Here is a 27,169-nt window from a genome sequence, read left to right on the forward strand (position 1 = left end):
TAGGTTATAGATAAACTTATAGAGACCCTAAAAATTTCTTAATCCCCTGACTTTGAAATTGTTTAACCATCACCCTTATGTCAGTTTTGTTATTTTATTGCTAAACCTAGATAGTATTAAAGCTGCTGTTCTTACTTCATGATTATGTTTTATATTTGCACCATCATATATAATATATTTGTACCTATATACATTATCTGCATCTGGTGGGGATTAGCAGCCCTGAAGATTTTTGTAAAATGTAGTATATGCTACATATAGTATAATATATTTTGAAAATTATACCATAAAAGCATATATCTTATTTAATTAAAATGTTATGGAACATACTGGCTTCGTTAAGCAAGAACTGTTCTTCCAGATAATTTTTAGAAACATTTAATTCTATAACTCAGATATGTCAGAAAATCACTAAGGGATCATTATCATTACCCTCTGAAAGCCAAGTATAACATAGAACCTGAAGAAAATAGGCTTTAATTAGTGGATAATGATGATTTGTTGCATGTACTAAAGTTTTTCTAGGGATTTCTACATCAAACATTCTGTTTCTCTTCCTATTTGAAGTAGCATCTGTGCCAAACCAATCCTATTTGAGAGTTATAAGCAGTGACTATGTTCCTTTTAGATTTTTACATTCAACTTTGTAATATATTCCACTTGTTTTCAATATGTACATGTGTGTGTGTATGTATGTGTGTGTGTGTTCACATATACATATACATATATATGTGTATATATATATACATATATATATATATATGTATATATATATATTTCTAAAGTTGCCATTGGAAAGGAAAAGATCTCTAATATATTTACATGTTTTGATAAATTGAACCATAAAATAGTTTGAAAGCATTAAGGTACCTCTTTTCATAATTATGAGGTTAGATATTCCCTACAGCTGGAATATATGGAAAGTGTCAAGTCAGAAAGGGAAACAAAAAAACTCCCTTAGTTTCCCAAAATATACCAGCCAAAGACTTGCTTTTTCTGTTTGAGAAAAATAGTTACCAAATCTAGTCCATGGGGAAGTTTTGTGCAATTGAGATAAGATAAATTAAGACAGCAATAGTGATATGTTTTACAAAGTTAACTGTTCTGACGCTTTTATTTGAACTATGTCTTTCCCACTGGTTTAGCTTTAAATTACTATTTTATATAATGATATTGACATTAGATATATTTACTCTTTCACATTTTTACTTTTGAGAATTGAATAGTTAACCTCAACAGTATCCTTTTGACAGAATCTGTGGCTGGTTGGAAAAGTAGAGCAGATACTTGGATGTATAGAACTATGGGTTGGGGGTAGATAAGCCAAGAGGAGAAGGTAAAGAAGAAAGGATCAGAATGAAGAAAAATTGTTGATTTTTAAAAGCTAATTAACAAAATGTCCATTGGAAAGATATGAGGTTAAGTTTAGAGATTTCTTTGTGGTTCTGTTCATTTGACACCACCTCTTGACTCCAAGTGAAGGCGCTGTGATGGGTGCTTCAAGGCAGTTTTCCATCCTGAGAATCACCTGACTCTTGTTACACCAGTTTTTAGCAGTAGGAGCCATGGATCTGGAAACATTGAGAAATTCTGTCTTAAAAGACAGAAGATATATTTGATTTTTTCTTTGTTCTTGAGCAATTTATCCTTGTCTTTCTAAGCTTCAGTTCCTTTATCCTTTCTATCTAAGGATAGTTCCTTCAAATTTTAGGTGGTAATACTTTCCTTGTCAATTTTCAAGGTAAATGAGGTAAAAGAAAAATGTCTTCAGAGAGTTACTGGGGCTTGTAAATTAATTAAAGTTTATAATTTTAACTGTGTGTGTGTATGATGAGTAGTCAGATGATTTTGAGGAAGAAAGGAAGTTAGGGCATACAAAGAAGTTTTTTAAAATAATCATCTTCTCAAAGTTGTTTTCGAAGTTTATTATCTGGGTTTTAATTAAAAAATTTGAAATATTCCTTGATGTGTCTGTTTTTCTTTGCTTATTATTTTCGTGCCAAATCAACTATTCATCTCAAATTTCATATAGTAAATCATGAACTCATGCCTCTAGCAGTTAGAGTAGGCATTTATTTAACCTAACCCTTTCTGTCCCAGACAAGTGCCATTGATACTGCCTTAAAGCACCAAGCACAGCACCTGGCATTTGAGTCAAGAAGCACTTGCTGCATTGACTGATAAACCTTGAAATCTGACCCCATCTCTTTCCAATTTCTAGAAAACTTTGTGTTCTGACTTTCAAGGACACTTGGAGAAAAGTAGCTCATCGTTCTCTTTGATATTTATTTTGGAGGTTTGTTTTGTTTTTTATATTAACAAAACCTCCTGTCAGAAAGATTTTCCTTACCTCTACCCTAAGTCTCATATTGTAGTTTAGTCTCCTTCTTCAATGTATTTACATTGTGGGGTTATTTTTATTCATATGCAATAAACAAGTTATGTTTATTGGGAATAATTACTGGGAATTTTTTTTTCTGTGATCATTAGCTGCTTTCAGTAACTGATTTATTTTTATTTATTTAGCAGCAGCAACAGAAGAACCAGAAGTGATCCCAGATCCCGCCAAGCAGACAGACAGAGTGGTGAAAATAGCAGGAATTAGTGCTGGAATTTTGGTGTTCATCCTCCTTCTCCTAGTTGTCATATTAATTGTAAAAAAGAGGTAAGACCTAATATTGTCCTGTCCTGCTTACTTACCATTTGTATCTCTAGTTTTAAAACCCTGTTTTTCTCAAGATCCTTTAAATTAGAACAAACAAGAAGAAGAAAAATTTAATTTTAACATTTTCGACACCTGAGTCTATTGGATGTGCTTTCTAATAAATTCTTATTTGGTTATTTGCAGTTTAATTTTGGATATAAACATATGCTTTTTGTTAAGTTGACCTAGAAATTAATGTCCAAATTTAAATTTCTCAAATACAAAGGTACTTGAGATAATTTATCTTATATTTGAAGTGTAATTATTAACAATGGCAAAATATGGATTTATTGTGATACTTGGGCTGTGATCTATGAATTATTTTGTGCTCTTTCTCTGTATTTTTCTACATCTTGGCTACAAATAAGATATGTTAAGAATATAAACATTATTTAAATATTAAATATCCGTTGACTAAAAATTTTAGCCTTTTAAAATAGAGAGTAAATTGTTATAATTGAACATTAATTTTTTTTACTATATCAACCAATATCGCCATCTTCTGGAATTACATGAAGATATTAAGACCTACTGGAAACTAAACTGAGCTTTGCTCTGGAGACCAAAGTATATTCCTGCTGAAAAGGATTTCAAAGTGCACGGTTTTTATAATTTGAGCATTTTTAGATTATATGAAATGTAATAAATCTGTAAGGCACTGTCTTCGAAACTAATATAACACTCTAATCCTTCCCATCATGTGTTCGGGAGGATATTGCTACAATTTGGAAGGACTTTAAAAAAAAAATCTTTATATGCAAAAGTAAAGTCCTAAAGTAGTTTGGTGTCTAGAAGTGGTTGTAATCAATGAACTCTATCGAGAAATATAATAAATGATGTTGCTTATATTACATTAAATTATTTAGTATACTATAATTATTTTATATTTGAAATAAAGCATTAACATTATAGATAAGACTCATACTACATGTTTGAATGATTCCATCAGAGTTTATTTTAATATATTGCCTCTTTACGATTATCCCCTGGAGATATATATGTTGGAGAAGACACATCTGCATTAGAAACATTAGGTATGCATTATAGTGTTTTGTGTTAAATTAGCTACATACGTGCTTTCCCCAAATAGTGCTTTCTCTTGCTGTTGTCTCCCTCTGTGGTTGGAAAATACATCATATGTGAGGCAAAAGTTTTAAGTATTTTAGCCATAAAAGTTAACCAGTAAAGATCAATAAAAATCACCAATTATAACTTTTAGGCCTTATTTCTCTGGTTAGTTTAACTTTGTATTTGGACAGTTAACTAAACAGTTTAGAGAGTAGAGTTAACATTGCTTCACAATGTTCTGGTCACTTCAGATTGTGTGCCACAAGAAAGCAGCTTCTGATTATGTTGTCATTCAGCTAGTATTGGGCTGAACTATTCACTTTTATTTGAAAACATTCATTTGTCTTGATAACCCTCCTTATCCAGGGCTATGTTTTAGCAATAATGAAAAAAATTGAAAAATAAATTTTGTAAATTCAGCTAAAGCCGTCACTAAGCAAGATTTCGGGGGGAGGTAAAATGCTCTGACACCTCTCTAAAATTGTATAATATGACAACTTGTTTTTCTGGTTGATATATTAAATGGTTAAGTTAATGAGCCTCTCTATTAAAGTAGTTAACATTTGAGCCTTCATAATTATGCTTTGATTGTCTTTTGATAGAAAGTATGCTAGGGCTTTTGCTTCTGCTCCTCGCCATCACCTTTATAACCAGGAAAAGTTGCACTTTTAGAGGTAGATGTAAGTTTCATTATTTAGATATGTTACCTTCTGACATATAGTATTATATCTACATTACTTGAATTCCTTACTTACCAAAGCAACTTTGTAATGACTTTTACTTATATGTAGCGTATGTCACACATATACCATATATGCTTTAATCACAAGTATGTTTATCATACATACAAAAAAGCATAGATATTATAGTGGCATTGCATTGGATATTATCATCAAAGATAGCTTAAAACTATTAATATAAAATATTTCCCTTTTAATATATAAATTTATAATAAAAATAATGGAAAAACAAATTAGCCTCTTTTCTACATTTTAATGAGAAATTGTTAAGTTTGACTTTATCCCTCACTGGGATGAATATATGTAGGTATATTTCTTACACGGAAAACAGTTCCATGTCTTTTTGGTTGTTTTGCAAAAGAATGGTGTGTAATTCAATTGAGTAAAGTTTCATAGCTAAGGATATATATGAAGTAAGTTTTTAGGCTAAGAAAAGGGATATTGCATCTTTCAAAACGCAATGTCATTTTTTAATTTAATTGCCGTTCAATTATTTCCAAATGTATGCCATTTTTTCATTGGTTGTGTATTATATTTTACATACACAGCATGAACACATTAATAATTCAAACATAAATTTGAAATTATGTTTCAATACAGTAAATGTGTATGATATATTCACATGCATCTACTGTAGAAGTATCTTTGTGTATATATAGTATATGGTATATATGTATATTCACATAATATATGTATATACCTGTGTAACATTAAGATATAATAACTTATTTGTAGAAATTTAGGTGTTATTCTATATATGTGATATATTTATTAACATAATAGATCTTTATGTTTTGTACCTAAAGTAAAATAGTCTATATAGTACACAAGTTTTATACATAGCTGTTCCATCTGTCACATATTTAGATGGTAATGGATGATATTATGCTTAACTGCATGTTGAAAATACATGATCCATTTAATTTTTCAATTTTTTGGCAATAATAAATATCAGCATGTTATTTTTTCCAAATTATGTATTTTAAATTTTATTTTTATATTGCATATCTGTCTGTTTAATTGCATGGCAAAAAAAGAAATCTAACAATGCATGAGCAAATTGAAATGCAAAGCAAAAAAACATGAATTTTATTTTATTTTATTTTATTTTTTAACGCACATTTTTCTGCTTTATTGAATGTGACAGAGTCACGCTTTTCATTCACCATTGCTTCTCTTTTTCCACTGTCTGTGATTTGCTTGCCAGGAGGAGCTACTATTCTTACTCCTACTACCTGTAAGTAGAAAATGGGTGATGTACAACTTTACATGTGTTAAAGGTGCAGTATCCCTTTTCAAAAACAAAACAAAACAGAATGTTTGCAATTTTGGTGACATTTCAAAAAAAAGTTTTTCCAGACTCTAAAACTGTAAACTTTTTCTATTACCTATTTTGCCAGTCTTTTTAAAAAGGGATATTGTATTTCTGTATGTCCAGCTACTTTTAATTTATTTATAATTTTCCGTAAGTAGCTTTAGTCTAGAGCCAAAAACTCATTTATTTACTCAGGTTAAACCTGTACCTTATCTGAGCAATATGGTACTTCATTCATCTGATAAAGAAGAGTTAGTGGTTGTAACTCAAAAATCACTATCTTTATGTAGCATCATTATGTCTGACAAAATGAGCCAAGTAGTGTATTTATAGAACATTCAAAATGCCTTCATAGGATACAAATTAGTTCTGGTCTACATGTAATAACATCTCTCTCTGTATTTCTAGGAATTTAGGATGGGTTATAACTTCAGAAGATCTTTGGTCCGGCCATTAAGGCAATTATTGTGCTTTTGTTAAAGAAAAAAAAAGTGGAAAAATCATGATGTTGCAGCAACAAAGAAAAATTCTTTTTAGTGGAAAAAAATGAGTTTATTGTAACTTAAGTAGGACAAGTATTTTCTAAAACCAGAGCCAAAAAAAACCTTTGTTGACCTATTTAGAAACAGATAGAGGCATCACATTGCTCTTGTCTCTTTCAGAGTATGTAACTCTTCCTAGACTCAAGCATGGAATGGCTCATTTGGATAGGATAGAGAAGATGGTCCATTCTATTTCCTGAGTCATTTTCAGCTTATCACCTTATATGCCAGAGTGGTTTTTCATCCAAATCAAAGGAACAATACAGCAAAGCATTCTTGGACTTTGCTTGACCAGTATTTGATCCACCGACTTTCAAGGTTTAAAGGTTGCAATTAAGTATGTTTGGAACATGTATCCCACAGCATTTAAATCATTAAGTAAACTTGGGCTAACTTTACCACAAAACCGTTGTAAGAGTTTCCATGACCGTAGCACAATTCTGCCAACATTTTAAATATTATAAAGGATTTGCTTCCTAAAATCTGCTAAACCAAGCAACTGTACACTGACGGTGCTCCTAACTTACTGTGATGAATCATAATATCCTTGTTAAATTATGTTTGATGAAGCCAGAGATAATCAGCTGTACCATTTCATACAATGATGGAACACTTTCCCCCGTTATGGCCCACCCATACATCCACCTGCAGAAGTTTATGCTGTTGGCTGCTTTGATAATGAAAGTCATTTGCACATCTGTCAAACTCAAAGTAGTTGCAAAATGAATTGCTTAACTGTTCTGAAGTGCACATTAGATATGCTAGTTGCTCAGGAGGACACAAAGCATCAAACATACCGGAATCAATAAGTATTTAATTATGAGACTGTCAATAAGCTTAACATTAACCATTGTGTAGCTCTGATGTTAGAATGGGGTTCCCTTTTTTGGTGGATAGATAACATTTCTGTGTTCCAGACAATGTAACAGGTTGTACTAATATTGTAGTACATAGGGCCACTGGCAATTTTAATCAAAACTACAAAGGTTGTCACAGAGATACGCTTTTAAGGGATGCTTAACCATACCTAGTGATGCTTATCTTGATTAGAGAGTATTTTAAAATAAAAATAGATATAAATTAGAGGACAGCTTAAGGGAAAATCAGATGTGGTCTTTGAGCTACTATTCATTGGCATTGTCATAGTAACTATCTGTTTTTGATCAACAACACTTAACACTGACGTTAATTTTTTTTGTTTTAGAAAAACCTGAATGAAAGCCTACCTCACAGGGTTGTTGTGAGGATTAAGGTATAAAAACCAAGCTGATAATTCATGGCTGGCAGATATTAACAAAGGTTATATTCCCCCATAATTTGTCAACTAATCTAGGTTTATGAATCTGAAAAGTTAAAGTCCGTCATTGCATGAAAATTTTAACCTGTCATGCATTTGACAAATTCATTACTTCTTGTTTTTCCCCAATTCTGAAATACCTATAAATTAAACATATTTTAAAGTAAAGCCTCAGGGTTTAAATTTGTCTTTTCTATTGGCCTTGAACTGCCCATCTTCAAAATTTTAACGTCATTTTGAATCCAAATTTCAGTTTATTTTTATTCAGTTCAGTCTCTCATATTTTTTGAGAAATGAATTTATTTTTTTTTCTTTTCCAAGACACAAAGATTGGAAGTTATTTCCTAAAGCAGTTTTTGCTGTTTTAAAATTTTAAAATGGCAAAACATTTATGCTATATTTATATTTTGCTGAAATTGATAACAACTAGTGTTCAACTGCTAGAGTAAGCAATGCCACTTTGAAATGTGCTGTTTAAAAAGTGTAAGCAACCAGATATAGTATAAGAGCTTAGGCTGTAGAACCAGGTCATTCTTCATTGCTTATTAGATAAATAACCTTGGGCAAGTTATTTAACTCCCCTGAGCCTCACTGAACTTATCTATACAATTAGAATCCTTGTGCCTTTTTCACCAGATTGATCTGAGAATTGAGTTAACAAATGAAAAGTGCCAAATATATAACAGGCCTAATTCATCTATTCAACAAGTATTTATTGAATGCCTCCTATGTGCCAGACACTGCGTCAAGTGCCAAGGCTATGCAGATCATCCTTCTCTTTGTGGAGCACACAGTGGGGAAAATAATTGAAAGATATTCACATTTATCAGTCAATAAGACTCATTACAGGTGAAGAATGTGTTGCTATAGAAAATACCTAGCCTAACTTAAGAAAGGTTGTTTTGGAGTCAGTCATATAAAGCCTCCCTGATGAAGTGTCTATTACACTGAAACAGAACAGATAGAAGTTGGCCAGATATTACAGGCAAATAATGTTGTAGGTTAAAGAACAAACATCTGTATGATGGCCTAGAGGGAAGGTTGGAAGGTGAAAGTTCATAGGCTAAAAGTGGCCTGATGATGTTTCATTTTGGTCTTAACACTGTTTTAAAAAATAAAATCACTTGAAAAAAAAAATCAAGAAAATTAATATAAACAATCAGATTCATGGCTTGTCTTTAAAAAAAAATTAAGTCAGAAGTTCAACACTGGGATCAAATGCCAGTAGTCACTTAGGCAAGTTGCCCCTAAACTGCTTTCCAGTTCTTCACAAGTATCACCCTTCCTTATGGTATCTTCCCCTGACAGCAGCACCCATTTACATTACCTGTCAGAAACCTACATATTCATACAGGACTTTTACCCTCAAATCTAGAAAAAGGAGATTCATAGCTCTTTGAATGTATAGCGCAACTGTTGCTAATTAATGATGGGGTGATGGTGTAGTGGTAGTTATGTTAGTGGTGGTAATAGTTCTTGTTATACTTTGTCATTGTTTTCTTATTACTAATACTGTGATTCTGTGATTATCGTTATTTATTATTTCTAAAATAGCCATCTCCATCTTCGAATCTTAGTTTTTGACTACCTTAAACAACATAGTGTAAGATCTGATGCGTCCATGTGTTGTGTGTGTTGTGTATGTACCACCCTGAAGCCAACTATTATAATTCTCAGAGAAAAATATCCTACACTGGAGCAGTCCTCTAATTGCTAGATCAATGTTTTAAAGGAAAAGCCTTTATACATAAACTCAGTCTATTAAGTGAGACTTTGCAGTATTTGTACAACATTTACTCTGGTTTAGATACTAATGAGGATCAGAAGACAATGGCTTATAATTTAGTGGAGGAATGGTGTTCTTAAAACAGCTAACGAATATTTCCAAGGCGATATAAACTGCTGCCATAAACTTAGTAACATAATTTGCCTATTACAGGCTTTTAGAGTACCTTTATTTATATATAAATGTTCTTGTTAGTGTAATTTAAGTATTTTATATGCCTTTAATAGCCTTTTTCTTGGATGTTTCATGTGTAACATTCACAAAGAACTAAAATATATTTTACATACATGATATGTAAGATAAACATGCCAATATTTCAGTAGTTCATAATTCTAATGCTGTTAATTTCCAATCCCTTAAATCATATGCCTTTCTGCATTTATAAAGCATTGCTGTAGGTGATAGTATGCCATGTGGTTCTACTTAGAAAACACACCTTTAAGATTTGACCATGTGAATACTCCAAGATGATAATTTGCATATCTTTACATACTATTTTTAAAACTTTTCTCAGTACTTTTCTTACACAGTAGACGATTTAATCCCATGTATTAATGTGTACTTGAAATTTTCTAGCAGTGTTTTATTCTAAAAGTCTTAAGATTAGCTTCTGATTAGTGTTATAAATATATTCCTAAATATGTTAATACTACACATTGCATTTTTACTTAATAATAGCACAGAGAATGAAGCATGAGACATTTCTTTGTTTTAATTTGGTGGCTACAGTAAAACAGACTTGAAAAGTTAGTCGTTATTTCTAAAAAGAACTAAAAGAATTAATTACCCAGGAGGAATATCAAAACTTGGCTTTAGATGAAATATTTGTTGAATTACTCTTGTAAAGAGGTATTCATTTTGCTTCTAAAAAATATAATTTTTATGATATTAGTGGAATAAAATACAGGAAATGATGAGAGATTTGAGTTGACAGCTTGAATATTGAAATATCCATCTGACAAAATGCTGTTATAGCAAAGAACAAATATAATTGTTTGAATGTCAAACTTAATTCCTGAAATTATGACTAGTGCTTGGGATTTCTAACCCATGTTTGTAACCTTATCCTCGGGCTCCCCTGAACCTCTTATTGCTGGTGTTAACTCTCCTGCAAGCCTCAAACATTAAGGATTCCCCTTTGTATTTGCCTTGGCAGTAAACTTGCTAAAAAACGCAAAGATGCCATGGGGAATACCCGGCAGGAGATGACTCACATGGTGAATGCAATGGATCGAAGCTATGCTGATCAGAGCACTCTGCACGCAGAAGATCCTCTTTCCATCACCTTCATGGACCAACATAACTTTAGTCCAAGATGTAAGTTTTTCATTAAAATTTTAATAAATGATGTTGCGGTTCATTAAGTTCACTTTGAATTCTACACGTTACTTTTTGAATAATGAGAGAGAGTAAGAGAGAGGGAAGAAGCAGCTAGAAAGAAGAAGAAGAGACGGAGGATATTATGGAACTTACAAGAAGGATTCTCAACAGGATTGATACTGGATTTAGTTCAGCTTCAAACTCTAATTTTATTATTATATCACAAGAGATATACCAAACATACACCACTGTCCATAGCACACGTCATTGCTCTGAGTGAAAATACATGATTGCCTACCTAAAGTTAGTTCATGTCAGAATTTACAATTTTTTTCTATTTGCGTCTTCCTTTGTGTAAGATGAAAGCTTCTTTTGCAATAAGAGGAAACAGTAATTCTTCCTGGGAATTATTGACACAGGTAAAATCAGTTCATTAAAGTACTATATTGTAAACTCCTGGAGAATTGCAATACTAAAAAGTTAAATCAGAGAAAGATTAGTCTACATGCTCTTAAATATCTGGCGTGAAGTCCAAAAGTATACTTGAATTGGGGGATTTGCAAGGAATAGTGAAATTCATTTATCCATTTGTCTAGAAAATTCTAATGTTGGTCTATGAAGGCAAGGCTTTTAAAAAATTTCTGTTGAAGTACCATTTAAAAGCAGATGACTTTAATAATTACCCCAGTATTAATATTTTCAAATTTCATATGAATTTTATATTCTGTTCTATAGTGCATCTGTTTAAGTTAATTAAATTTAGTCAAATTGCCTAACTTTGTTTCTTCAAATCCTCAAGTAAAATTGATGCTTGTGGCAGGCAAATCAAGTATATCTCCTGAGTATACTGGCCTTGTATAACTTGGGCCTTATGATATTTGGCACAGATCCCAGATGTATGCTCACCCAGTTTGGAAAAGATGAGTATAAGGAAATAAACAATATAAGTATTATCTCCTCTACAAACTATGAACATATGTTTTAGTAAGATTAGAAACAAAGTATTTGTAGGTTGTATGGTTGTATGTATTTTCAGAGAGGGAAATTTTTTTCTGAATTGTTCAGCTTGGTAAAATTTTTAAGCAACTATTGGACCTAAAATGAAGCCCATCATTTTCTATGATATATATGATACCAAATTAGTAGTCAGAAATGCTATGCATAAGTCATTTTGGAATTTAGTCATAATCATGACAGGGCCTTTCAGATCTATTTTATTTTTATCTCACTATGGATAAATGATGGAGAAAAACATAAAATATACTTACTGTTGAAAGCAAGTGTTACTGAAAATAAAAATGAATTATCTCTTTACTACTTAATTTTATATTTAATCAATTAAGGAGTTGAAAGCATTCATGCATCCCAAACTTGTCTATCTATTGCCTATGCTACGTCCTTATTCAAAAGTTTGAATTCGGCAGTGTAACTGTAAACATCAGCTTATGAACTTACAGAAAGGATTAAATCTATTTCCCACAGCTAACTGAAAAAAATTATTTGGAATGAATATGAGATAATTATTTCTTTAAATACCTTACACTTGATAGATCTAAAATACATGGTTTCTTTTTTCATAATTTTTATAATGTCAAATTGAATCTTCTGGCTTTTTTAATTAAACAGAGTTCTGAACTATAGTTACAGATATACCTCTCTGGATGTTTAGATATAACCCAAGCTGGGAGAGAAAAATTTTACATTTACAGAATATAGTAATCTGAGAAAGTTTAATCATTATATTGCTGAAGAAAGCATAAATCTATTTTAAAGAAAAAAAAATTAAAAAACAACTTTAGAGCAATATATTCCTTCATGAGCTTTGTTTTCCTGCAGTGCCCAATGATCCACTTGTACCGACTGCTGTGTTAGGTGAGGCCCTAATCTTTATCATTTTTCATTGCATGGATCACACCCCCTTGCATGGGTTTGTCCACATAGAGTTTATTTATAGTGCAGGAGGCAGCTTGATTTTGAAAATAGACAGCCATGGTATTATCAAAGAGAACAATTGTGTTCAACCCAATATCAGATCTAGTTTGGATTTCAAATTAGCAAGGCATGTTATTTAATGTATTCTTAATTCTTGGTTGTTAGATTTGGAGCAAAAGTACAGTGGCCCTTAGTGTATGACTAATATTAATGTGTCAAAACTAGTAGAATGAAGCCAAATGCATACGTCTCAGGGTTCAATGTTGCCTGTATAACTAGTTCATATGTAAAAGTCTACATGATGGAAAGGGATTTTTCTAAATCCTCCTAATTTATAACCACAAAAGAACAAATCTACAAGTGAACACTAGGATTACGTGCATTTGCTTTAGTCTTTGTCTTTATTAAGAATGTTTTAATGTAGGTAAAGTTGCTAAAATCTTGATGTGGGGTTTGACATTCTACATGAACCTTATCTAATAAGTAGTGTTATCTTTCAAGAAATTTAGAACAAGTTACTTGGGTTACTACTGTGTAAACAGCTAAGACAACTACTATTGCTAATGACAATTAAGACTTTTTCAGATATAAAATTATGTTAATTTTTAAATCTACCCTTATATTTAAGAATGGAATGGGTTTCATTTCAGTTTGCACCCTATTCCTTGACTAGCTAAACACTGATGATTCGTAATCAGCTTGCCTGTGCATTCACAGGTTTCATATCAGTTTTACTGGTGTTTCTAGTTAAGCTTTAACCAAAGAAATATGGAAATTATCAGATAAATATATATTTAAAATTCTAAACTGTCATTTATATCTAGTATTTCTTATGAACATAAAACTTTAACTTATACTTTATGCCTGTGTTTTTGTTATCCACACAATCAATGTTCAATTGCATTTTTTGAATATTTTGGAACAACACAACTAACTGAGCTAGGTAAAACATGCCTCTTATTCACTAAAATAAATGTTTAAAATTATAATTTTATAATTACTATAAAGGATATATATTCTAAAAATAATCTGAAAGTCAGTGTTCATCTCTGCTCGCACCCTCCCTTTGATGTCAGCCAATAATGGATAGGAAGTGAACTGGGAGATTTGCCCCAGGGAGTGGTCTGATCACACAGGGAGGAACCATAATGATGATCGTTGATGATCATTAGGGAGACATCAGATGCCTCTGCAAATATCATCTTCTGCTAAGCACTGTCAAATGCTGTCAGTATAAAGTTAATAAATACATTTCAATTAAAATATTGATAACTAATTGGAAAAAAAGTTGCCTAAATGTTAACTTTTCTATACATATGTAGAATTAAGTCGAAGTCTTCGCCCTCCTGTGGATTTACAATAAAAACTCATAAAAATACCTTACATCTTTGTTTTTCCATCTATAAAACAGCATAATAATTCCTACCCTACCTTTTTCATGGGGTTTTATTATAAAGAGAAAATTAGATCATGTGTACAAGTTTTATAAACTATAAATAATTATTATAATAATTTTCCCTGTGAAAAAGGATATTCGTGTTCAAGGAAATCTAGATTTAACATAATACTGTCATTAAATCTAATTATGTAAACATTCATTATGCATTTTATTTCATTTTGAAAGTCAAGCTGGTTTTAAAAAAGTACTGGCATTCTTTAAAAGCTAAATATCTCATTAATCATATTAGATGTAGAAATGATTTGTTGTGTTTTTCATTATTCCGAGGACTGTGGTCTTTAGAGTTTTGCATCCAATCGATTTTGTATTTATAATGCAGTTTCTGATATCACTACAAATATTGCTTAATGCTAATACTGATTTAAAAGGGCTTAGAAACTTTTCATATTAATTCATTTTTTGTTTTTTGTGTTTTACTGCTTCATTGGGTTTAAGTCCCTATAACAGGTAAGTGTATTGCAAAGAACTCAAGAAAACCTTTCAATCAAGGATGTATTTCAAGTTACTATTCTTACATGTATAATAAGGATAATGATTAGTACATGTATCCTCACTACTAGTCACATTATTAGGTGATTTAATGAGGTGGAAATGTATTGAGATTAATAATGCATTTGTGATTATTTTAAAGACCTTACTGTTCATTGTACTACTGTATTAAGCTTAATGCAAAACAAAAGGCACTGTCTATTTTATATTAGGAAACAATCATCTGTAAGATTTAGAATATGGGTGAATTCTGTGTTTCCAACCGAGCCTTTTTCAATTGCAAATATTCTGCTACTCCAACAAGTAAAAGTGAGTTCTGGGGCTGGTTACCTTGTTCCAGCTTGAGTGATTGCATTTTGCCTCTCTGACGTTATCTGTTCTCTTTACTTCTCATCCTTAAGTGTGTATTCTACGGCAGTGCCCAAATCAATTGCTTCTGAATTTAATTTTTCTGGGGAGGTGTATTTATTATTTACGTGAGTCTCTTGATTGTAATATTTTAATAGAAGTAGATCCATTGACTTTGGTCTCACAGTGGGAAGAAGAAACTCTCATGGATCATGTTCGCTAGCTGATGTTTTTGTGTAGATGGGTGGGTAAAATCTAAGTAAAAGGCATGAATTTACTTGGGTGATTAGGTCACAACAGAATCTATCAGGGACTTTTTAATTCAATGTGATATTTTTAGGAATGAATGCAAAAAAAAAAGCATCTTAATAAGAGGGAGTTAACATAAATGCAATCAGGCTAAATTATAGAGGCACACAAATCTGATTGTAGGGTTCTTTTTTTTTTCCTTCTCCAGGAAGAAAAAATGTTTATCATGGGGACAACAATTCATTTTTTGCCATATCCTATTTGTAGAGTTGGTAATAGAACAGGCAAATGTACTAGCACTTGAAATATGTTTCACTGTTAATTAAATATCGTTCTCTACAGTATGCATTATCATTAAAAAAAAAAGTTCCCTCAAAAGTGTATTTTCTCTTCTGTTAATGAGTATGACAGTATAATGCTTTTCAAAATAACACCTCTTAAAACATTTGTTTTTTTTTTTAAGTGGTAAGTTTAAATGTGATAAATATGAGCATGCTTCTCATTGTAATGTTTAGTACTTTGGTCATTAAAATACTGTTTATTCTTCATAGGCAAAACTGTTCTTGTTTTTTTCTTCCTTCTTATGACAGAAAAACAATTTAAAGTTTTTTTTTCTTTTTAAGCTAATAATACAATTGGGAAGGGACTTACACTTAATCATGGGTGGTCAGGGATTCAGTTGACTTTAATTCATTCATTGGAATATTTATTGAGTGAGTGTTATGCATCAGGCACTAGGAACAGAAAGAAAAATATTCTGTCTCTGTCCTCTGTGTTCAGAATTTATGAGGAAAATAGACAAGTAAATTAATGATGAAAATATAGAATAAGTAAAATGACATGTAAAATTGAATACGAGGTCATGGGAACATAAGGAGTTTTGTAACTCAACCTGGAGGGACCAGAAAAGAATTTGAGAAGCACATGCTGATTTCTCTCACAGAGTGGCCAGGAGACTCAAAATACATTTGCAATAAAAACAGTAATAGTAGTAAGTCAAGGTGGCAGATATTGAATATAAATGCACGTGTCGTCTGTCTAGCAGACAGAGTGGCATCAGCGGATAGTTATGTAGAATGCCCATGTTTCCCAGTGCAGTGTGTTGTGGTAAGAAGCCCCAGAGTATAGGGGCCGTAAGAACAAGAAGAGCAACCCTTTGGGAATGGGTCACCTATACCGGGTCTCTGACGGAGGTTGGGATATGGTTGGGAAGGAGTTTGGTCCACTTAATCGGCAGTGACAACACCTCTCCACTTGACAGCTGGGTTCTCTGGTCCCACTCTATACTGCTGTGACTGCAGATGCAAGAAAAAGAACTCAGCAAAATCTCCCACTTAAGCTTTTAAAAGGTCTATCAGATGTCTCCCTGCATCTCACAGCATCTGTTGTCTTGCTGATATACACATAATATACTCTGATCTCAAACCTTGAGTTTTGTGTTTGGGGATGCTGCCTAGGCCTATATGTCTGATATTTCTTTCCCAGAATTCCTCTTGTTATCAGAAAGATCTTAAGGTCTTAAAATCTTCATTGCATAGACATATATATATATATATATATATATATTAAACAAGATAACTTTGTCTCTTTTTTAATCTTCTGAAATCTGAAAAATGCCAGATGAGAACCACAGTGCTACAGCAGAGTCCAGTCGCCTTCTAGATGTACCTCGCTACCTCTGTGAGGGGACAGAATCCCCTTACCAGACAGGACAGCTGCATCCAGCCATCAGGGTAGCTGATTTACTGCAGCACATTAATCTCATGAAGACCTCAGACAGCTATGGGTTCAAAGAGGAATATGAGGTGAATAAGCTTCCATACTGTATTGCATTTGATTTTTAATATGTTACTCAGTGGAATTTAACATTTTTTCCCTCTCTTTAACACTACAAGGAGGGGATTGCTCTCTAAGCTCTCTAATCTAGTGTTTATGAGTGTACAACCAAGTAGTATGGGGGGAAAAATTACACTTTCCAGAGATATGTCTGAGTCTAAATTCACTACAAGAATCTTTAATATTGGATTTCATAATTTATTTTACTATGGTATTAAAAAATACTTTGTGTATCTCCCCATGCAAAAATCAAGTAGCAAGTTACTTTGGGTCCCATTGTACCATTACAGATTCTATCATTTGAATGAATCAAGTAGCAGGTACTTCTCTGCTTCTTTGTTTATTGACCCGATGATTGAGAAATCAGATGAAACTTCATGCTCTAAATGTACTACTTGTCACTCTTAGTTAAATTTTATAGATTATTTGTTGCGGGTGGCTGAGAAGAAAAATAGAGCACTGCAAATCCAGTAAACAACATTGAGAAGGCAGAAGAAGGCAGTGGGAAATTCTTTCAACCTTATTTCCCCTTCCTACTCAAACCAAAATACCAGGACTTATCTTACAAAGGCGGTGATTTAAAACCAAACATCCCAACAAATATAATATAGCAAAAGGGAAATAGTTCCTTTGCCACCCTTCACTTACTGAGAAATCCAATCTGGAACATGGAAGGAAGCCAGTCCACTACCCATGAACACATCACAGTATGCACACATTTAAAGTGAAAGAATCCAAGCAATATTTTTATCTATGGATTACTTTTATACTTTAAATTAGGAGTGCTAATTATCTCTGAATTTTGAAAGTCAGTTTTAGATGTATGTGAGAAACACTAAGCCGTCATAACAAAATAAGTACAAGGAATTAGACTATTCTGCCAGACCTGGTTCTTTTTGTTCATTTCATGTGTATTCCTGTGTACCTTTCTTCAAAGGCCACTGGCTCTTTGAAGACCCCATTTCCTGTGCTGAGCAAAGTTTAAGTTCTTTTGCAAAATGAAATTTAGACTCATGTTTTAAATTGCTGTGTATGGTAATTAAACTAGTCAACAAATTAATCTGTTCCCAGATTCTTGAAGAAGGGGACTCCATTTTAATTTTCATATGGTCCCTTATTGTAAAGACTCAGTCCTTTTCATGATCTTCAAAGAAACTCAAATGTGATGTATTGCACACAATTTAATGAATAATTGTGGAGGGAATCAGGTTTTCTTTCCACTGTTATAAATGCTAAATAATGCACATTTGAAAGATAGCCATTAAAAGTTTTTTTGCAGTTTTGATGCATTATCATTCAATACATTTTGAAAAGAATGATACTTTTCTACTTCTAACTCTCAACGTTATAGTGATCTTAAATTTGAAGTACTTTCAAGGTCCATTTTTTCTCTGAAGTTTTTTTTTTTTTTTTTTGTCTTTAATTTGACCTCAATCCAATTTGAGATGAACAAGTATGAATCCAACAAAGCGGCTGTGAGGTCTGAGAGTGAAACTTGTTTACTACTGAAAGTGGTTTTTACTATTTAGGGCTTCAGAACAGATAAACCTGATTTTTAAGAAGGAAATAAATTTAGTCTGTTTGTTAATTTTGTTTTCCCAGAGCTTCTTTGAAGGACAGTCAGCATCTTGGGATGTAGCTAAAAAAGATCAAAATAGAGCGAAAAACCGATATGGAAACATTATAGCATGTAAGTTCTTATACAATTCTTGATGAATGTAAATTGTTATATATACGAAGGTAGATAGTGAGCTCCTTATATGGTTTTAAACATTAAGAAAAATCCCAGAGAGTGGTGTGTCTGTTTAGGAAGAAATCTATTTAATATTAAAACAGCATTTACAGTCAGGTGTGGTGGCTCACGCCTGTAATCCCAGCACTTTGGGAGCCCTAGGGGAGTGGATCACCTGAGGTCAGGAGTTTGAGACCAGCCTGGCCAACATGGCAAAACTCTATTTCTACTAAAAATACAAAAATTAGCTGGCTTGGTAGCATGCATCTGTAATCCTAGCTACTCGAGAATTACTTGAACCCGGGAGGTGGCAGTTGCAGTGAACAGAGATTGAGCTACTGCACTCCAGCCTAGACGACAAAGTGAGACTCCGTCTCAAAATACAGCAACAACAAACGAAAACAGCATTGGCTATTAGCAATGATTCTGCAATTGCCATCATCCTCATTAATTAAATTGAGTCAGTCACTTTACCCTGTGGAGATAACTTGCTGTTTCATTTCATATGTATATAAATGCATAGGGTGTTACTAAACAGCTGAGACTATCAGGCTAATGAAAAAATAAGATCTTTTCAGTTCTAAATTGTTTTAATACTCCCATCAAACATATTCTAGATTGGGGTGTTATTCTTTCCACATGCCTTTAATTCTTACTTGGACCCACTGTCTAAACTCCAGTTGTTCGATATTATTTATCATTAAGGACTTCCTCCTGAGTAAGTCCTCAAGATATATATGGGATAATAAAGTCATTAGCAGAAAAAACTCACAGGATTAGTAAGGAAAGTAGCAGATAGTTTACCTTGTAACTAGCTGCTGATTTACCTAGACCACTGTATTCTGAATTTAAATTATTTTGAAGTATCTTATGAATATCTCAAAATCTAACCTTGATTCTCAGGGAATAAGAAACAGATAGCAGGAATTCAAAGTTAACTTTTTAGTTTTGTGGCTCATGTGCTGCAAAGTGCAGAAGAAAAGGATCCAACCCATATAAAGTTATGACTAAGAAGCAAAATTAGAAGTTAAGTATACTTCATTTATGTGGACAATTCTGTCACTCAAATGATTACTACCAGACAACTTTATGTCTCCTAAAAACTTGCTAACTATGAAGTTTCAAGTCAGTGAAGCTTTAGTCACAGAATATTATAACTGTAATAGCAAGGCTCGCTAAAGTTCTTGTATTTCTTCAAAGGACTGATTTGGTAGCAGTATACTATAGATGACTATGAGCAACACTGAATTCTTTCTTCTCTACCAATGACATTGCCTCAGAACAGGGGGAACATTTAACAGCTTTTATTTATTATTTAAATTTTTTAGATGATCACTCCAGAGTAATTTTGCAACCTGTAGAGGATGATCCTTCCTCAGATTATATTAATGCCAACTATATTGATGTAAGTATTTTTATAGTTCAGTATGTCTACTTTATTGGCTTTTATATATGAACCTTTTCACTTGTCATTACCTATAAAGTGATTGCTAGCTTTTTTAAGTAAAGTACAAACTGTACACTTTTCCTTGTTCTACGTCCTAGTACTTACTGACGTTGTTGTGCTTTCTTTCACACCTGACTTTGGTTTGGCCTGTAGATTTGGCTGTACAGGGATGTAAGTACCACTATATGTAAATAACAGCACCCTATTATAAATACAAATATTCTTAATTACAGTTATTACTAATGCTTTCTTACTAGTTATTTCTGCATGCTTCACCTAATTAGCTTCATACAGTATATCTCTGTTCGTTTTTTTTGTAATTCTTTCACATGCGTAAAAACCTATTTTACCTCCTTCCCTTTTCTTGTGTAGAAAAACAGGACCATTTTTAGCTTTGACAATTTATTATGTACTCGAGTTTTATTTGTTGATGATTTCTGTTTCTGGCTTTTATTCTTACCCTTCCCTAAACATGTGAGAAGCTGGATAGTATAATGTGTATTAGTGTTACTGAAATTTTAATTTTTACATTTGACTTCTGATGTTAAAATGAGGAGGGAGACTATTTTGTGATGTGTTGTATTGGCTTTTAAAGTAATAAAATTACTCAGGCAAAATAGTTACTAAATTGCAGTTGTAAAATACACATATCACACATATATATCGAATCACAGAAATGGAAAAGTTTACTTAGATCATATATCTCACTGTTAAATTTTGGTCACTTATATATCTACATGCAAATTCTTTATTTAAAGGAAGTAACTATCAAACAAAATATAAAACATTCTTAAAGGGCAATATTTTACATAACCTATAAAGAGGACAGGATCTTTGTCATACCACCTGGTCCATAATCACACTAGAGATCTTGGGAATGTTACTTCTCTCTCTGTACCTCAGCTTCCTTATCTTTGCAGTGGGGATAATAATAATAGTATTAACTTCATCACTTTGTTGTGAGACTTAAATGAAGTAATGCATGTTGAGCATTTTGCCCAATGCCTAGCTCATTTTTAGCACTCATTAAACTTCAACTATTTTTTTACAATTAAAATAGAGGTGTGCTGTAATTAAATCAATTCATAATATGTATAATTATAAAACAGAAGTTAGAGGTATTAAGTATGGCAGCATATGTATAATTTTATAGACATGAAAGATAGGAAAGCTAGGACCCAACATTTTCTAATTTTCATAAATAGGAAATAATTTTCATCATATTTATTAAGTTCACATTTTACAGTTATTTTATGAATTGTAATTATGTATTTAGTTGAATTATATTTTATAAAGCATAGTATATGAGTATATGAGTATATGATCAATTTCTGATCAGAATTGCACTCTTATTCATTATATAAATTTATCGAACATGTCATTATGTAAAGCTAAGCTAATGGTCTAATTTTTAGAATAAAAAAATAAACAGTTCTATGACAAATTTGTAACTGTTCTTACCTATTTAATTTAACCTGGGTTTTCTGCTAGGACATGTACACTGGAGCCTTGTTATAAAACTATTTTATTGTTCATACGGTAGGACTGTATTTTAAATAAGACTTGTTATCCAATCTTTCTGTTAAGGCCCCAGTGTATTTTGGCCAGTTTCTATACAATTTCATAATTTTCCCTCTCCCATTAGTTCATTATATGTAAAAGATATAAGTATATACTTCTTCAGTTGGTATTTTTTTAAGAACTGGAAATGAAATACTTGTAAAGCTTGGAAAAAATTTTCCATAAAACACTGTGCTATTTTGGTATATTCAAAATTTGAAATCTTCCAAATTTGCAACAATGTAATGCTCACACTGTTAAATTTTACGTTGGAGATCTCAGTTCACATGTATTTATATGTGTATTGACTCGCCCACACCAATATGTGGACAAATTGTACCACAAGACTTTTACTAAGACCCATTTGTAAATATGAAACAAATTCAGAACTTAGGATCATATCATCAAGATTTTTGCAACTCATGGTTTATTGTTATTCAAACCAATTGAGAGCAACTAACAATTTATTCCTCCTCAACAGAACTTTTGGCACATGGAAAAAAAAATACTAAATTTTTGCTCAAGATAAGATGTACTTTTAAAAACTCTGCTTTCCCTATATATATGTGTGTACCTATAATTTTGTGTGTGTAAATTAACATGGTGAGCCCACACAAAATAGTTTTTGCATATCTCTGAACATATTATAGAACAGGAATATTCTCTAAAAACCTCAGCAGGAGTTTGATTGGATGCACACATGCATTGTCCAGCTCTAACATTGGAATGTTCTGTTATTTTTTTTTATGGTTCTAATATGTCCTCGTCCATTTGTAATGCAGTGTGTTGTACTTTTGGATGATAACATGAGAATTAATATTTTTAAACACTATTTTACCAGGAATGAATGACTAAAGATGAACATGAAGGCATAAACATTTTAGTGAAACTAAACAAAATCTATGAGGTTATTCCATGGCAAATAAAAATCAATTATACAATATATATTCCAATCAAAGCCTTTAAAATATGTAATTTTTGTTTTATGTTTACCTTTCAGATAATATAGGTTTGAGAAGTGAACTATGTGTTCACTACTCATTTTTGGACTTTTTATTATAACTTAACAGGTGGTTGTCTTCATCCTTTTATGCCTTCATTATTTATTTCTGATATTGATGTAAAATGATAACTAATTTGTTCTCCTGTTTTAGGGCTACCAGAGACCAAGTCATTACATTGCAACCCAAGGTAAAACTTTGCCTTATTAAATGTTACAGAAAAATGAACTTGCTTATTCATGTATGTGGTGGGTTTTTTTTCTGGCTGGGAGGTGGATTTAGTCTTAGTAACTGAAAACCGTTAGCCCTTCTGATTAACACTGCTCATTACTCATTTGTATGGTACAATTTTTTATGTGTGTAAAGCTTATATAAATTTAATCTTGATTTAATTTTCAATTAAAAGTACAAAAAAAGCTACCAGTGGTTGTTATGATTTAATCCTTGTTATACAGATATGTCAGAGCACTAGTCAATAGTGCCAGGCAGAGGAATTACTCATTTTTGAGGAAAGGAAAAAGAAGTCTCAAATAAGAGGCCTGTCTTCTTGCAGCAAGTTTGTTAATGGTACCCAAGACCAATATTGTTTCAATGAGATGTTATACTGAGCAATTTTTTGATAAGTCAAGACTGAGACAAAACAAAGAGCTAGAGGGAATTTAGTCAAGTTAATTCTTCTTAGAAAGTAAAAAAAAAGTAGGGAAACGTTCTTATAGTGGCACACTAGGGAATAAAAATATCAAAAAAAAAAAAAAAAGCATCTGTAGTTATCTCTCTAAATTGACTACTAGCCCTCAGAAGAGAAACCTGGACATCTATTTTATATAAAAGGAAAGTAAAACAAAAGCTAGGTTTACTATTTTGACAGGGGTCATTTTTCTGTTTTTTCATATATCTTTGGAGTACTTGAGTTCAGTTGTATACTCTTTACAATTAGAAAGATCATCCATAGTGGTTGATCTATGGTTGTTATTCAATTTTATTGTATCCAGTAGAGAATAGCCCAGCACATGCTTTTGATATCCTTATGTGTAAGGATAAGTTTTTATTAATCCCTAAACATGCACTGTTTATAAATGGTGGAAATGTATTTAATTGTTAATATATGCTGTCTGGTTAATGGTAGCATAAGAGTTTTATTTTTTTACTTATATTTGAAGATGCATTAAAGGGACTTAATGACAGATATAAATACCCAAGAAACTAGCGATAGCTTCTGCTAAATTGGGAAGTATAGAGGGCAAATTGAAAAAAATACATAAATTTATATATGCCTATGTTTTTGCCTATTGTGGGAATTTAGATATGAACTAATTTAAGTACTTTGAATGACATTTTTTATTAGACCTTTTTTTGGAATTTCTTAGTTTACTCTGTTTTTATATTAGCTAAACTTCCTACTAACTACAAAATTTCTTTGATAACATAATATTCAAATTAATTTCTTCATAGGTCCCGTTCATGAAACAGTATATGATTTCTGGAGGATGATTTGGCAAGAACAATCTGCTTGCATTGTGATGGTTACAAATTTAGTTGAAGTTGGCCGGGTAAGAGGAAGAAAACTATTTTTTTTGATCATAAAAATGAGTATGGTTGAAAAGCAACATATAGATATTTAAAATAGAATAGTATCCAATTGTTTTAATTACAGGCACAACGTTTAAGTTGACTTCTAAGTAGACTTTGAATGGCTGAGAAATTATTTGATTTCTCATTGAGTAACAAAGTAAGCCTTAATTTTGTACTAGAATCTAATTGCATTATCAGGCTTGTGAATTTTTTGTTAGACTATATGAACTCTATTGTACAATAGATTTTTTTCTCATGTATAGATTTTTTAAATACGTTTTAATTGTGATCCAAAGAGTTATTGCTGGAATTAAATCATCTTGGCTAGTTAGTATTATGTATTCACACCTATCTATGTATTCTTTTTGTTTCTTAGGTTAAATGCTATAAATATTGGCCTGATGATACTGAAGTTTATGGTGACTTCAAAGTAACCTGTGTAGAGATGGAACCACTTGCAGAATATGTAGTTAGGACATTTACCCTGGAAAGGGTAAGTACTCTAAAATTCTATTTTAAAAATTTATATCAAAACTGCTTTTTCTCTTAAAATCTTTTTAAAGTTCTGTTTTGATGATGCTATAAAATCCATTCATCTGTGTATTCATTCCACGGATGTTTATTTGAGAGTTTACTGTGTGCCAAACATGTTTCTAAACCTTAGGACACATGTTAAAATCTCTACTCTTGTGGATCTTATAGACTGTTGCATTAAGACAGCAGTAAAAATAAATAAATCAACTGCTATATCATACATCCTGACAAGTGCTATAGAGAAAAATAATGTTGGAAAAGGAAGTAGGGAATATTATTGAGGCAGGGGAAGAAATGGCTTACAATTTTGAAAGGATGATCAAGGAAGAACTCATTGCTGAGAAAGTAATATGAGTAGAGACCTGAAGTAAGTGAGGGAGTGACAGGTTATGTCCAGGGTAATAAAGTTTCTGACAGAGGGAAGAGTCATTTCAGAATCCTGGAGACATCTGTAAAGCTGTTAGAATGCTAGACAGTCAGCAGGCCAGGATGTTCAGAGATCGATAAGTGAAGGGCAAAGAAATACAAAATGAAGGCAGAGAAATCACAAAATTGGATAAGTGGTGCCTTGTAGGCTACGATGATTTTAGTTCATACTAAAATTGAGTTAGGCTGCCGTTGCAGGGTTTGTGAGCCCAGGAATAACATGATCTGAATTTTATTTCTAAAAGGATAATTAAAGGTGTTATATTGCAAATAATAAGGTGGAGTGGCCGGTGTAGTAGACTGAAGTGGAACATAGTCACAGTGAAATACATTTTGTGGTAAAACTTGGTAGATTTGAGCACACAAAAGTGTGAAATTACCTGTGGCCAAAAAACACCGAAGGTATATACACACAAAAGAACCATGTGAATATTTATTAATGTCCTTAATTTATAATGCTAATACCAGTAGAAGGGAAAACACTAGAATCTCTGAAGAAACACAGCTGTTAGCATGCCTATTAAAATTGTTTAACCTAGTGTACTTACATACCATTTTGTCCTTTCAAATCAGCAACAACTTTAAGAAAGAGTAATAATCCTCATTGATTGTTACAGTGTGTTGAAACATATTTTTATACATTACTCATCATAGTTAAATCACTACAAACCCTCTGTAAGTCAATAAAACAGTGTATCTCCAGAGCTTTAAAATATTGATGTTCTTTGAGAAGTTAACTTTCATGAGTCTTTCCTAAGGAATTTACTTAAAATACAATGACTTCATTTATAGTATTAGAAAATTATAGATAACCATACACGTCTAGCAACAGCGAAATAGTTGAATAGTATTTTACAAAAATATTTGTAACTTATTCTACCAACACGAAAAATAATTAGATGAAATATTAAGTTGAAGGTAGCATTATACAGAACAACACAATCATGATTATTATGACTATAAATATATATGAAAAATTCTTAGACAAATCAAGTAGAATAAAATAGGCAATCGATATGGGAGATTTCAGAAAGAACCATTAAGCTTAATTGAATGAATAACTAGATCATATTATTAAAAAGAAAATATGGAATATGCAGTCTCTTAAGTTTATACAAGTCTTGTAAAAATCAGTGATGAACTTAGTAATAAGGAAAACCTGAATACATAACAAAAAGTTTAGATATTTCAAAAATCCAATAGAAAGCAATAATAAATCACAGACCAATGACCCCAGAAAGTAGCCTCTTAGAAATTGCCCCTTCCAAATAATCCTTGAATGAATTATTTCCTCAAAACTAAAATTACATTGTATAGATCAACCGTTTTATATCAAAATTTACCTCATTATTCTATAAGAAAAATTTATATCCCTAAGTAATTTCTGTTTTGAAATGTGCTTTGAAATCATGTGAAAAATTATAAAATTGGAAAATCAAAAAAAGTAGAACAAAGGAAAAATTAAATATAAAAAAGAGACAAATGAGAAAAAAATTTAAAAGCTTGTTTATTGAAAAGATCACTATCTAAACCACTATCAATTCTAAATGAGGTAAAATTAAAACAAAACATACAGTATTAGAAAACACAGAGGGACAGAACTGTTATATTTGCTACTAGAAAAGCTATAGAAAATATTATGTATAAACATCGAAATAAAAATTTTAATCTAGGTTAGTGATTTTCTAGCAAATACTAATTCTCAAAAATTAGGTCACAAAGAGTTAGAAGCTGGAATAGATGCCAGAAGAAAACAGAACAATTGTTAAACTTTATCATTAAAATTGCGCTATGGGTTTAAAATTGAAGTTC

At 31.8% G+C, this 27,169-nt stretch overlaps 1 protein-coding gene across 14 annotated transcripts in view; it reads left to right on the plus strand.

Moving 5' to 3' along the window:
- Positions 1-27,169, plus strand: part of PTPRK (protein tyrosine phosphatase receptor type K) — a 576,007-nt gene that overhangs the window by 530,175 nt on the left and 18,663 nt on the right. Inside the window, exons 14-26 of one of the 14 annotated variants that reach the window (XM_032274360.1) lie at positions 2,527-2,665; positions 3,697-3,738; positions 5,720-5,749; positions 10,609-10,769; positions 12,609-12,644; positions 14,599-14,610; positions 16,870-17,054; positions 18,688-18,775; positions 20,146-20,222; positions 20,418-20,435; positions 22,979-23,015; positions 24,278-24,375; positions 24,774-24,890. In XM_032274360.1, coding sequence (XP_032130251.1) covers positions 2,527-2,665; positions 3,697-3,738; positions 5,720-5,749; positions 10,609-10,769; positions 12,609-12,644; positions 14,599-14,610; positions 16,870-17,054; positions 18,688-18,775; positions 20,146-20,222; positions 20,418-20,435; positions 22,979-23,015; positions 24,278-24,375; positions 24,774-24,890 — 1,040 coding nt within the window. Of the gene's footprint in view, positions 1-2,526; positions 2,666-3,696; positions 3,739-5,719; positions 5,750-10,608; positions 10,770-12,608; positions 12,645-14,598; positions 14,611-15,457; positions 15,628-16,869; positions 17,055-18,687; positions 18,776-20,145; positions 20,223-20,417; positions 20,436-22,978; positions 23,016-24,277; positions 24,376-24,773; positions 24,891-27,169 lie in introns of those variants that run through there. The other 13 variants (XM_032274361.1, XM_032274363.1, XM_032274362.1 and 10 more) reach the window with 13 other exon arrangements.

This window comes from Sapajus apella, unplaced genomic scaffold (genome assembly GCF_009761245.1).
Source record: "Sapajus apella isolate SASKATOON/1434 unplaced genomic scaffold, GSC_monkey_1.0 scaffold6, whole genome shotgun sequence".
NCBI classification, from domain to species: Eukaryota; Metazoa; Chordata; class Mammalia; order Primates; family Cebidae; genus Sapajus; species Sapajus apella.